This window comes from Hibiscus syriacus, unplaced genomic scaffold (genome assembly GCF_006381635.1).
Source record: "Hibiscus syriacus cultivar Baekdansim isolate YM2019G1 unplaced genomic scaffold, ASM638163v2 tig00110794_pilon, whole genome shotgun sequence".
Taxonomy (NCBI): Eukaryota; Viridiplantae; Streptophyta; class Magnoliopsida; order Malvales; family Malvaceae; genus Hibiscus; species Hibiscus syriacus.
The window spans coordinates 1,027,551-1,041,286 of record NW_024062865.1 but is presented as its reverse complement, the minus strand read 5'-3'; the positions used below and the strand labels follow the sequence as shown (position 1 = coordinate 1,041,286).

General features: G+C 32.2%; 1 protein-coding gene and 1 long non-coding RNA gene across 2 annotated transcripts; one reads left to right on the top strand and one right to left on the bottom strand.

The window, feature by feature from the left end:
• The first annotated feature begins 5,241 nt into the window (after positions 1 to 5,241).
• Positions 5,242 to 7,296, top strand: LOC120141167. The gene is made up of 3 exons (XR_005517757.1): positions 5,242 to 5,321; positions 6,451 to 6,533; positions 7,206 to 7,296. It is a non-coding gene; the product is annotated as an uncharacterized LOC120141167 (long non-coding RNA).
• Positions 7,297 to 8,354: 1,058 nt separating this feature from the next.
• On the bottom strand, positions 8,355 to 10,104 carry LOC120141166 (membrane-anchored ubiquitin-fold protein 3-like). Its single transcript, XM_039156101.1, has 4 exons — positions 9,925 to 10,104; positions 9,486 to 9,643; positions 8,974 to 9,144; positions 8,355 to 8,732 (listed from the first exon to the last, which is right to left on the bottom strand). The coding sequence occupies exons 1-4, from the start codon at positions 9,927 to 9,929 to the stop codon at positions 8,677 to 8,679; spliced, it is 390 nt and encodes a 129-aa protein (XP_039012032.1). The 5' UTR covers positions 9,930 to 10,104; the 3' UTR covers positions 8,355 to 8,676.
• Positions 10,105 to 13,736: the final 3,632 nt, after the last annotated feature.

The window sequence follows — 13,736 nt, the reverse complement described above, 5'->3', positions numbered from 1 at the left end:
TAATGTACAACATGAAATTTAAATTCGCAACGCGATTTTCGGTTTGCGAATTTGACTTTCGCGTTGATCGCAACATACAATATCAAGTTATATACAACATCAAACACATTCCAAACTATAAATACAAGCTAAGGGCACTTGAAGAAGCAAGAGAACAACTATCCAAGCAATCAAACACAAGAGAAAATCCCAACATGATAACAACTGAACAGATCATAGCAATGTTCAAACTCAAGTTACTAATGAATGTCTAACTGAAAATGTATGCATTCACACATAAAATACACATAATACAACGTTTGCATTTAAAAATCACCTAAGTTAATAAGTCCCAAAAGGTGAAGCCGGTTGTGATTGAGATTTTGATTTTAATTGCGATTTTGATTTCCTTTTGCTTGGCACCACATGAGCTTTGGATTTTGATGAGGATCCATTTTTTGGTAGAGGAAAAGATGATTGTGATGGCACTGGTGATCCACATGTCAACCTTGTATTACCACTTTCCTTGCATCGACTACATGTCGATATCCTCTTCTCTTCACCCTTAGATGGTATACGATCGTGATGTTTTGGTCGATCAGGTAGCCTGTTGTCCATGACTGGTGGCAAAACTGTTTGTAAGTCATCTGGTATGTCCCACTCAGAAGGATGTGGACATGAGTAGACAATCTCGATATAAGTCTGTCGATATACTTCTGTAGTGTAGCAATACATAGCGTATGTGCTTGAATCATCTTGGTTTAGATGAAGAGCAACTTTTATAACATGACCACACGGATAACCAGATGTTTGCCATTTCTTACAACTACAAGTCTTTGCATTTAGATCGACAAGCTCATTTAAGTTATTATCCAATACTTCAAACAAACGTGTTTGAACATGGTTCAACTCTCCATGACATTGACTTCACAACACGTTTCGTTATCTTTTTTTCAGTCCATGGTGTAACACGACGTTCCAATGTTCCTGTAAATTTAAATAAATAATACTTAGTAAAATATATGATAATTTACGAATTTAAAGAAATAATACATGCATGGTTTCTTTTCTTGTAGTACCACTATTAAATAGAGGCTCAAAAAACTCCATTAACATATTAATGGGTAATTTACGGGAATGACGACTTAGAGCGTTGATTGATTCTACACTATTAGACGTCATGAAACCATATCTTGCTCCAAGTTGATGTACTCTTGACCATCTTTCAAACCCGACATCTTCTAGTGTTTGAGCACATTGAGGCAAAACACGTCTTAAACAATTTATATGCTTATTAAAATCCACTTCCCGATAAGCTTTTACAACATTCCATATATCCATTTGTGATTTTTTATACCAGCAGACCTTAATTTTAGATTTCTGTACAAATAAACACCACAAAGTCCATGAAAAACATCTGGGAAACACCTTCTAACAGCGTTGTCAATTGAGTTTTCCTATCGGATATGATTTACAAATTGCTAATATGACCTATGCAATCCCTAAGATGCCCCATAAACCATGTCCATGAATCAGAGGTTTCAGATTTGCTAACCCCGTAAGCTATTGGCAATATCCCATTGTTAGCATGCATGGCTACTGCTAATAAGTTTACTCCAAGGTATCGACCTTTCAAATGTGCTCCATCAACTATAATAATTGGGCGCATGCAAGTAATAAGCGAACGAATCTACAAAATCATATACACAAGAAATATAATCATTTAAATGTGAAATGCATGCAACTAACAAAAATGAGTCAACACAATTATAATTATTTACTAATCGCAGCACCAATGGAGATAAACAACAACTCAAAGCGTCCATCTCTATTTGTTTTGATATGAGTTACCGATCCAGAATTTTTCAGCTTTAAATTATGATAATAAGCCGGCAGTTGGGCAAACGATGCTTCTGGCGACCCCCTCAACAATTCCAAGGCATAACATTTGACTCTCCAAGCTTGAGAATATGAGATACTAATCTTGAACCGACCATTCATGTTAGTCATAATTTCATGTCCCTGATATACCCTTCCATTCAAAAACATTAACTCAGCCAGAAAACCACCCAACACCTTTTTGTTTGCCTGTCTATGGTGAGGAAAAACTTGGGTTCTTGAAGATGTATGTTTATCAATAAAAGTCCTAACTTGAAACATTTCGCAATATTTTATCCTCTTTGCAATCATACACCACGTACAGTTTTTGTCAATCATATACCTTGTTTCGAAATGATCTTTGCTTGATTTGTTAACTTTTAGTTGATAGCCATCTTCTACACATTTCGTATACAAAGCTATCTTCAAGTCTTCCTTTGTATCAAAACAATCATCTTTCTTGATACGAATAACTTTGTGTAACAATCAACTGTTATCTTTGCCAACTCTTCTTCCGGTATCTGAAGTAATTCTGGCATATTCCAGTTATACTCCCGTGGCATTTTCTTCCTTTTCCTCTCTTCGGGAACTTCTTCTTCTTCTTTTTCTTCTTCAGGGTTATATGAATTACAGAATGGATGTTCAACATGTTCATTCACAGTCGTAACTTCCTCCTCATTATCGTCAACAACATCTTCCTCGGCAGCGGCTGTTTCATCATCAAAATTCGGGTATTGACCAATATCAAAATCATTACATGCAGGGTCTGTTTCTTCTTCCATCACATCATCAAAATCCGAGTATTGACCAAGATCAAAGTTCGGGTATTGACCAAGATCAAATTTCAAATACTGACTAGTACTCACAATTTTTTCTGTTGGCTCATAATCGTCTAACTGGTTAATACGAAAACCAGAATTTGGTGCTGAAAGTTGATTGGGATTAGGATTAGGAAAAGGTTGTGGGTTTTGAGTTGTGTTTGATTTTGTGTTTGGTATTGGAAATGTGGTTAAACAAAATTTGCTTGGTGATGAAATTGTGGTGGAACCATTAAATTTTGGGTTGAAGAACTTAGTTGATTACTACCCGCTACTGACCCAACTTCACTACTTCTAGGTTCAACAACATACAATGTAACATCATCTTCTTGCGAAACACTAATGTAAGCAATGAATCGTTCAGCATCTTCATTGTCAGTTAACAAATAAACTTTACCTTTTCTCTGATAAGATAACATAAATCCACTTAGAGGCTCTAAATTCAATTTATTTGCAACACGTAACATTAAAGTTTCATAAGTTAACTTTTTTAATGACAGTTTTAGTTGAAGATTCATGGGTAAAGGCACATATTGTAAAACACCATAAACATTCTTCCATGACCCTCCAAAACACAAATCTATCCAAACATGATCAACATTCGATGATTTCATTCTACAAATTATAAATTAATACCTTTATTAAGTTGATAGTTGATAATTTGGGAGAGAAATCATTGAAAAATTATATAGAAATAAAATTATGTAAAAAAAATTAGAGATGGGGAAGGATATCGTTGGATATAGGGAAGGATATCGTTGGATATAGGAACGGATGTCGCCGGAGAGAGTGATAGATGGAGATGAAATGAGTTGCGATTTAGGGATTTAGGTTATGAGTTGTTGCTGTTGCGTTGTTATATACCCAAAACATTTGTGTTGCGAAACTAAAACCTGTTGCGAATTTGAAATTCAGTTGCGAATTTGAAATTCAGTTGCGAATTTGAAATTCAGTTGCGAATTTAACTTTGCGTTGCGAATTTGACTATCGCGTTTCGAATTTGACTTCTATGTTGTGATTTACAAATTCATGTTGCGATTTACATATTCGCATTGCGAAATTGGAAACTGGGTTGCGAAATTAGAGTTCGCGTTGCGAATTTGTTGCGATTTACATATTATAAGGCATTTTTGGTCACTGATGTTATTTTCTCTAGTATATTTAGGGTTGTGGTGGCTGCTGGATCGATATCCTGGCACAGTTTTAGTAAAAATATTCGACTTTGGGCACCAGTATTGCCCTTCCTGCTGGTTTTAGGTACACATCTTCCATGACTCTAAATACACTATTTCACTCACCTCCTTTAATGCCACCAGCCAGTTGCCTTAAATGCATTCTCAACTTCCTCCTTTATTCTAACCTCCATTCCATTAACTATCCCCCACCTTTTTCATCTCCACAATTCATTCTTTTTTAAACCCTTTTCAACAAGTCTTTATATACCTCAATAACCATTCTCCATTAGCTCAAGTTTTCTTTCGAGAGAGATAAACATGGATGGAGTTGGGAGCAATGGTAGAGAGTTCAAGGATAATTAGATATTGTGTTGAAAATATTTTGATATTTCGATATAACAAATTAAGTTAAATGAATTTTAAGATTTTCCAAATGATTTTCTAAGTATATTCGATAGAATTATTCGAATATCAAAAATTACTCCAAATCTTTCAAAGATCATTTTTAATCCTTACTCAAAGTGTAAAATTAAGTTTTAAACTTAAAACAATTTCAAAATGATTTTACAAAGTATTTCGAACCATTTCAAAGCCAAAAATTCCAGATTGCTCAGAGGGAACCGATTCCCCCCAAGGGGGTGCCGATTGCCCCCTGAATGGTTTGACTCCGAGAATTCCAGTATGCTCGGAGGGAACCGATTCCCCCTTGTATAACGGTCGAAATATTTGAATTTTACACTTAGGGAACCGATTCCCCCCACGCTCCAAACTATTTTATTAATTGTTTTCACACTAAAATGGCTATATTATTTTCTCTAATTATCCCCAACGTTAAGAAGTGATTCAAGGTGTATTTAAGCAAGCTTAGAAGCCATTGATCAACAACAAGAAACATCAAGCAATTAGAATCAAGAGAGAATCAAAGAGAAAACATCAAACCTCAAGTTTGAGCATTTCAAGCCTATTTTTCATTCAATATTCATTTTGCTTTCAAGAACACTTATTGTGCTCAATTGTATTTATTCTTGAGTGTTCTTCTTTCTTTGTTTTAGAATTGTGCAAACATATTTGCCTTGTGAGGTTTTTCTTGTAAGTTTGCAAATTTGTATTTCTCTTTGAGAAAAGAGTGTTCTCAAGAATTGGGGTATATTATTGAGGGAGTTGTAAGGTTATCTCTTTGGCCTCAAAAGAAAGAACAAATTAGTGAATTTGTTGGAAAATCCTTAGTATGGATAGCTAAGGTAGTGGACATATACTTTGGTTGATAAAGTCGAACCACTCTAAATCGCTGTGCAATTTCTTTCAATTTTCTACAAAAGCTTCCACAAAAATTTTTATTGCCAATTCACCCCCTCTTGGCCGATTCGGTCAATCGATTAACTCAACATATTGCGATGGATTATTAAGGGTTCTGGGGTTAACCCTGAAGTTGGCAGCAACAATTTTAACGGGTGTGGACAAGGAGACCAAGGTGGTGTTTGTTTTTGTAGAGGTAAAAGGTCTGCAGTCTGCGGATCACATCTGCAGGCATCTGCAGCAGAAGAGATGTACCAAAAGTCTGCAGTCTGCATGAAGAAGACTGTTTGTTTTTTAACGTCTGCAGACTGCTAAAATAAACTGAAATATAAATAAACTGATTTTTTAAACTTAAAAGAGTTTTGCAATACTGAGATTTAAATAATTTTAGTTTTACAATGCTGAAATTTAAATAATTCATACAACTACAATAATAATTTTTTTAGAAAAACAAACACCACCTTATTAATTCTATTATAAGTCTCACATAATCACATGTATTATTAGTTTTATAAGTTTTATAGAATAAAATTTATAAATGATCATTAAATTATATGATTTTTTTAAATATGCAATTATGTAATACTTTTAATTTTTTAAATATATATATTCATAATTTATTTTTATAATTATATGATATTTTTAGAAAATATTTTTTAATTTATCAAATTATTTTATGATTATTTTTTATTTAATTGTGATTATATTTTAAAATTTTAAAAACATAATTTATAATTTTTTATATTTTAAAATCTTAATTATCAAACAATGAAATCATTTTTTATTAAGCAATGTGGTTTAAATACTTACATTTTGTATAAAAAGTTTAAATATAATTTAAAAATAACAAATCCAAAAAAATATGATATTTAAACTTAAATCAAAATAATTAAAATAAATATAAAATTTTAATAATATATAAAGAATTTATATGATATAAAATTAAATATCTATAATATAATATTAAAAAATTAATATTTAATTTATTTAAAAATTAATATTAAAATTAATATATATAATATAATATTAAAAATCAATATTTAATTTATTTAAAAAATTAATATTAAAATTAAAATTAAAATCAAATATAATATAAAATTAAATATAAAACCTCTTTGAAGAGGTTAGAAAACGTCTGCAGGCATAAGATCACGTCAGCGCCGCACAGACCACGCGCAGACGTTAGAATAGCTTATGTCTTCTAAAAAAAACGGTCTGCGAAGCTCAATGTCTGCGTGAGGTCTGCGCGGCGCAGACATAAGAGTTTTACAGACCTTACACAGTAAAAGCAAACACCACCCAAGACTATTCCTATAACTATCACATAAACCTTACCCGCTTTGCACGTCCCCGTCACTGCTAAGTGGCACTACATGTCTGCCTTTGTGTGAGTTTTCTTAGTTTCTGTTCCATCCATCAAGATTATGTATGTAATGTCCTGCTTACGTAGATACCATCCATTACAGTATTTTTTTCCCGATAGGAAATAAATTTCTCTATTTCTAGTTAGTCAAGTTAAAAGGAAGGTAGACTTTTCCAAGATAGATTATCTATCACGATACTTAGTTTAGATCTTATGTTTTAATCTTAGATCTTATCAATAGTTGCAGATTTATAAATATATTTTAGGATTGATATATATATTAACAACACAAAATTTTTATATAAGATGGGTACAATGATAAATTTAGAAATATTTTTTTAAGATGAGCACATATATATTAATAATAGAATTTTTTCGTGCCGGTAGACACAAATAAAATTTCAAGATATGCACCATCAGTAAAATAAACAAATAGTATAAATAAATTTAGATTTCAGGATGAGCTTGTACCCACCTTGAATAATCCTTACATCCACCACTGGATGGACACAAATGAAATTTTACGGTAAATACAATAAATAAAATGAATAACTTATTAAAAAAATGGATTTCAGCCCATCTTAATCCGCCACTGACTTTATGATCTTATTTGAAACATAGATATGCCTGACCTGGCCGTACATCATTTTGTTATGTACTTCCTGATATCAAACGCAATAGGATTTTCATACGCAGCAGCATCTCTGGTAGCATGGATGGCAGTTCGGGCATCCAATGACAAGACGGGTATAGTTCTGGTGGTTCTGGACATGACCATAATGGGGTTTTGCTCTTGTCTGCTAATGGGGCAGCAATTGCTGTTGGGATCTTAGGCCAATATGGTAACTCGCATGTGCAGTGGACGGGTGTATGCAATATGCTGGGTGGATTCTGTCACCAAATGACTGCTGCTATAATTTTTTCTTTGGTCGGATCATTGATTTTCTTTTGGCTGGGAGCACTGGCCGTTCTCAACCTTCACAAGAAATCAAGGTAGATGATGGGAATCAAGGAGGTAGAAAGGGCGCCGTTGGTGGTATTAATGTTTAATATCTATTTGTAGCTTTAGCTTTAGTAGGAAAAAAAGTTGGATCAGCCTAGTACATGAGCAATTTATTAAGCTTTGAATTGTGCTAAATTTGAAGCCAGCCTCTTTAGTGTAATTGATGAATTTCATTCTAGAAATATCAAATTTTATTGCACAAGTACTATTTGTGCTTTCCTTTTATTTTCTGCGCATTCTTTACTATGTTAGTGATAAATTTATATGTTTAGGAAGATGAAATGAAATTATCAATGAAAAATACAAAGAAAATACCTAAATTATATAAAAATTTGAAATTTTCAGGGGCTATTATCCCGTCATCTCCCTCAATCCATCCCTATTTACACTTCAAGATTGGTGATCAGATCACCCCATTTACGCAGGCAAGAACAACAAAACAGAAAAAACGAGACAAACTAACACCTACATACATGGTGTACAGTTTTGATACCTACTCTTCAGGCAACTCATTGGGTAGAAAACCTATACACACTTTTTCCAAAATTCAAAGGAAGAAATCTGGTGCACTTTGGACTGTTAGACTATACAAGCCATTGACTAGGCAGTTTGATGTCTTTTTCTTCATCTTTTTTTCTTCTTATTTCAGTTAATAATACAGATCATTAAAGATGTCGTCATAGATCATACGAAGAAATAGTGAAGCAATACCTTTGAAAGTGCTGACATGGTTCCCACAGTAAGTAGATGTTGTAGTTGATCTTGAAGACTATCAATCACATGCATAGTCCTAGCAGAATCTAGATGTTTACAAGTGAACTACATATGATAAATCATACAATGTTGACATATTAGTTTATCATTCATATGCAAAGCATTGGTAATTTGCCCAAATTAACATCATCTCTTTGCCAAATAGATTTCATTAGCCTCTACAGGGTAAACGTAGCTTACACAAAATTTGTTTTCAGATAGCCTAATGTTATCGGTAGTAGGATGGTTACAGAGGAACAGTGTACCTGAGTCCTATGGTTAAAGGCAACCAATATTCTGATGAACGCCATTTCCAAAAGCAAATCAGACGGAGACAAACTAGAGGTATAATTGTGAAAAGCTAGATCATTTTCAACTAGCAAGTTGAAAACTATAGAGGATGTTTATGGATTAAAGAATAATACATCCGCATGGATTCAGCTTCTGCAACTCCTCTTTGCTATTTGCTGCAGTGCACCAAAAAACAAGGACTATAAACCAGGAGAGAATAAGAACGACAAATATAAACTCATTTACCTCTTTGGTTAAGAAACTCCAGTGATAGTGAGTGTTTCCTCTAAAGATTACATATTAAATCGGTGTGGGGTCTTGTCGAAAGTTTATATGAATTCAACAAGGATCTATAAAATCTTGCGTGTGATGAAAATAAAGAAATGTTGTGCTTTCAAGGAAGAGAACTTGACGAACCTGTCTTGCGTTTTGATTTAGCAGGCTGCAGTAGCACGTGCATGGTGATAACATCTTCGGGGAAGTCACCAATTGTTTTTATGCAATAAGCGAGGGTTTTGTTGTTTCTCAGAACTTTACCAGCATGTATGAGTTTCAATTCGTTTAATGATTCTGGCGTGACCGTATGGCCTGAAAATACACAAGAGTCGAGGAGAGAAGGATCATCCAAGATATTTGAAGTTAAATTCCATTACGAACTTTCACAAATTAACTTGCCACATACATATATTTCATACATTTACATATATAAACATTGGCTAGATAAATATATATCATTCGAAAATGTTTTTATATGTACCATGCGCGGGCAATGCTGAAATCAACACATGATCCTCAAATAAAAAAGATAGAAACAACATTAACAAACAAATCAAACTGATGAGCACCAAAGATCTTTAATCCTGTTACAGAGTTCAGGTAGGAGTAAGTTCAGAGGAGGAAAGTGGAAACAAGTAAAGAGATAGAATAACCTTGGGGCCACTCAGCAACAATCTTCTTCTTAAGAGTTGAAACAGTCATAGAGGGCTCGTAACTACCGCGCGCTATATCTTTCCCATCACACAAGCGGAATCTAAGCTCAATAAGTCCCTCGCCCTGGGCCACAGTAGAAGGTTTTGCTCTCCGTTCCCTAGCTTGCAGGTCGAAGTGGAATGTCATAAAAAATGATAGTTCTGTTGTAACTAATGGACTGAGATAATTATGGAGTATTTTAAATAGGTGAAACAATAACAATTACACAGTCACTTAAAAATTTGAACAGGGACATTTAGAATTATACATTTTCAATCATATATATGTTCAGCTAGACTACAGAAAATGAAGAACTTCAGATTTCATTCTTTGAAGATTGTTTCACACTTAGAGAGAAAAACGCATACCTCAATTCAGATAGTATTAAATTAAACTAACCTCATATCCTCAGAGAAATTTGTCTAATATTAATGCATATAAATCAACTTCCAGAACCTCGCCAACAAGGTGAGAACGCCATATGGTCTGATAACTGGTAAGGTTGCTCGTCAATATAGCTAACTCTCAACCAATGTTCCTTTAACAAAAATGCAGAAGTCAACCTCAAGAACCAGACGAATAATAACAACAATATCTTAATATTCTAGTAAATATCTAATTAAGGCTCACGCAAAAGAATCTGAAAAGAAGTGTAATTAAATAAAATCTAATCTAGATTAATTCAGGTAGGAATTTCTATTTCCGGTTCATCTTTTCCTTATTTTTTATGAATATCACAAGAATCATCGTTTATTTCACGTATTATTTTTCGTACTTTTTTTCTCATTAGCCATATAAAACATGGAAAAGTTGGGGAAATCATCGAAAATGATAAAGAAAATCGAAGAAAAAAGAAAAGTAAAAGTCGACAGAGGAAATAGAGGACTACCCGATCACGAAGCCATTGATGGGAATATCAGTAAGAGAGAATTGAAAAAGGAAGGAAAAAAAAAACTTCTTCCAAGTGCCGTGTCGTTGCTCGAGATACATATATAAAGGGAAATAAACCTTTTCGAATTCTCGTTTAATTGTTTGGTAGTTAAAAACAAAATTCCTTTTTTTTAATTGAATAAACAATATAAATGGTGACTAAAATTTAAATAGGTTTCTATTTTCCTTATTGATATTTCAAAATAAGAATTGATCATTATAATTAACAATTTATAATAAATCAATTACTTGTCGTTAATAACCATGATTGGGTTATAAAATGTAGATGTGGTGCGTTTAGGGATGTACATGATACTCGAATCTGACGGGTTTCGACCCGACCTGACTCGACTCGATTGAGTCGAGTTTTTTATAAAAAAAAAATTTGTTCGGGTCGGTCGAGTTTTTTAAAAGGTGATGTTCGGGTCAGGTCAGATTTGAGTTTAGGGTGAAAAATATTCGACCTGACCATATCAATTAAAGTACACGTGGCGTTTTATGAATGGTCTTCCGTACAATCAAGGCGGTTAGCAGCAAATATAGACGGAGGAGGAGGACGTTGCTGATAATTACTAACAAATTTTCTTCAACTACTTGTAAATTTACGTTATGATTATAAAATTATTAAGCTAATCCTTAACATTATCGAAATTAGTTTTTTCGTGTTAGACAAGACGTATTTTCTAATTAACTAACATAATTTTAACCCACCTAGGCATGTTCACATGGGAACAAACTCAAATTATATATAAGCTTGCGAGTTTGGTGGCCAAGATAATTTGATGATTCGAACATTAAATTATTAATAATTCACTCATCATCTTGTCAAGATCTTAGCACAAGCTCAGGTGAAGAGAAATAGATGAACGAAAGTAGGTGAATGAGAGATGTTACTCTCTTTTATTTCATTCAAAAGACTATAATATCTCTAAGGAGACCAACCATTATATATAAAAGAGATTACTAAGTTGATTAATAAATGATCTAACAACTTTAATCGTTTCAGAGACGGAGTCAAAATTTTAGTTCAAAGGGGGCAAAGTATAATCAACAATAGAAAATTGGGAAAAATATAATTAACAATAGAAAATAGAAGATACAAAATCAAAATAAACCACAATTTAAAAGTCTAAATAAGTATTTGTCCCTATATTGTTTTTTGATACATTTGGGATAAATATAAGACATTATCTGTTCAAAGACTCTCAACCAATTGATAATGAACGCTCATACTCCTATCGGTGTTCAAACCCGTGATCTCTAGAGAAAATAACGAGTAGCTTTGTCATTGATTGTTTCTTTACCAACTTCAGTTGAGAAAATCTAAGTGATGCACATACACTTTACCTGCACTTAATTATTATGGAACTTACTCTAATACATCTATAAAAAAAATTGAAGAATGGTTATAAGTGATTTAATCTTTATGATTTAGGTGAAAGTTGTAATTGATGGTTTTATGAAGAATGATTTGTTGAAGATGATGAATAATATAAGACTAAGGGAAATAAAAATGAGTTCCAGCCTTCCTCTTCAACCAAACATGATAACTTAAATACTGATTATTCGTGTTGGTATTAGGTTCAAGGTTATGATGATTATTAATAGACGGTTAAATGAAATGGATATGACTGTTTGACAGTAGATTTGATTTTGACATAACATATTAACATGTCATAGATCATGTTAAAAGAATATAGTAGTGGAGTTCCTCTGGACACTTTAACTAACAGAAAATTAATCGTAAAAATAAAATCTATTGAAGAAATTTAAAACAAATATAACACATGATATAAAATATAAAAATTGTAAATTAAAAAGAAATATAAATGGTAGAAGAAGAATAATGAGAAGTATAAAGAAACATTGAAGAATATGTAATGATTCTTGGTTTTTTTCTCCATTGAATGATATATAAGTAGATCTGTTAGAATTAAATCATAATAATTATGAAAATAAATCAGGATCTAATCATGTCAAATTATTAATAATAAAATAAACTAGATCTACGGAAGCGTACTTGAATTAATCGATAGATTGAAATCCCTGAATCTTTATTTAGTCGCGATCTTCCAAGAAGATAGAATTCTCTTAAGTATAAACTCTCCGACGAGGATAAGAGTAATAGGAGATGATTTATTTCTTGGTGACCATAACCCCTTTATATAACTGATTTAAGAATAAATTATTGTCTGTATTTATAACTTTTGTCCCCCATCAAATTATAAATACAACTTTAAGAGTATCTATATTTTTTTTATTTCCATGACACTTCTAATACCTTGCGAATTTATAACATAATTGATCACTTAATTTATGTCATATTTTATGATAACAATATACATTAAAAATATGTGCCCACGATTATGGATTTTAATCTAACAATCTCCCACTTGTGCAACATATGTTTCCTGATAAATGTATAACATTATGAACTCAAAATTGTTATCATGCAATAGGTATTCTGTAACAATCTCGTCCATCAACTATATCCATATAGGATCAAAATGACCTTTGCCATATCAATCATGACTAGACCCATAAATGGTAACATATACAAGCACAGTCAAATGATATAGATCAATTATGAAGCGTAACATGAAAATTACATGCAATGTGAACTGTACATGTCTATTTCTAACCGATCATCTTTAGTGAGATCACATTTTTTTACCAAAACCAAAGTGATAAACCAAAGCAAATTTTATTTCTGCAAAAAATAACCTTAAAAAATATCCTTAAACTGAAGTAACTGGAATTGTGTTTATAACCAACAAGCATTTAAATTACAAACTCCCACTAAAACTGAATATTATTACCACATGTGTCGTTTGAAATCTGACCAAATATTAACTTCAAATATTAACTTTCCTTTGGTTCAATTAATAAACACATGAATTACAAGAAACACAAAATCATCTTGATATTTCGAATAAATTAGTTTACACAAAAGAAGTCACTTTGGTGACATTTTGTTTCAACTAATCTACCAAAATATTAGACCTAATCAAAATATAAATTAATTTGTCTCAATAAATATATACTAATAACCAAAAATTGAAATTAAAATTTTGGTCAAACCAAATTGAATATATACATATATTGCATTAACAATATAAAATAAACTATATAAATATTATCAACCAATTAATTTCTCTCAATTTTATCTTTTAAGTAAAATATAATCAAAATAATATTAAATTTGAATAACCTTAAACCTCATCTCGAGATATCAGATATTCCATTAATATTTCATCTATAGACAAAATATTCACCTTAAG

Bases quoted from the DNA above. Each gene is read 5' to 3' on its own strand.
- LOC120141166 (XM_039156101.1), bottom strand. The intron at 9,145-9,485 runs GTTATTCTATCT...GTGTATTTTCAG, and splicing joins TGTTGCTGAGTGGCCCCAAG to GCCATACGGTCACGCCAGAA. The intron at 8,733-8,973 runs GTTCGTCAAGTT...GGTGCACTGCAG, and splicing joins TAAATCAAAACGCAAGACAG to CAAATAGCAAAGAGGAGTTG.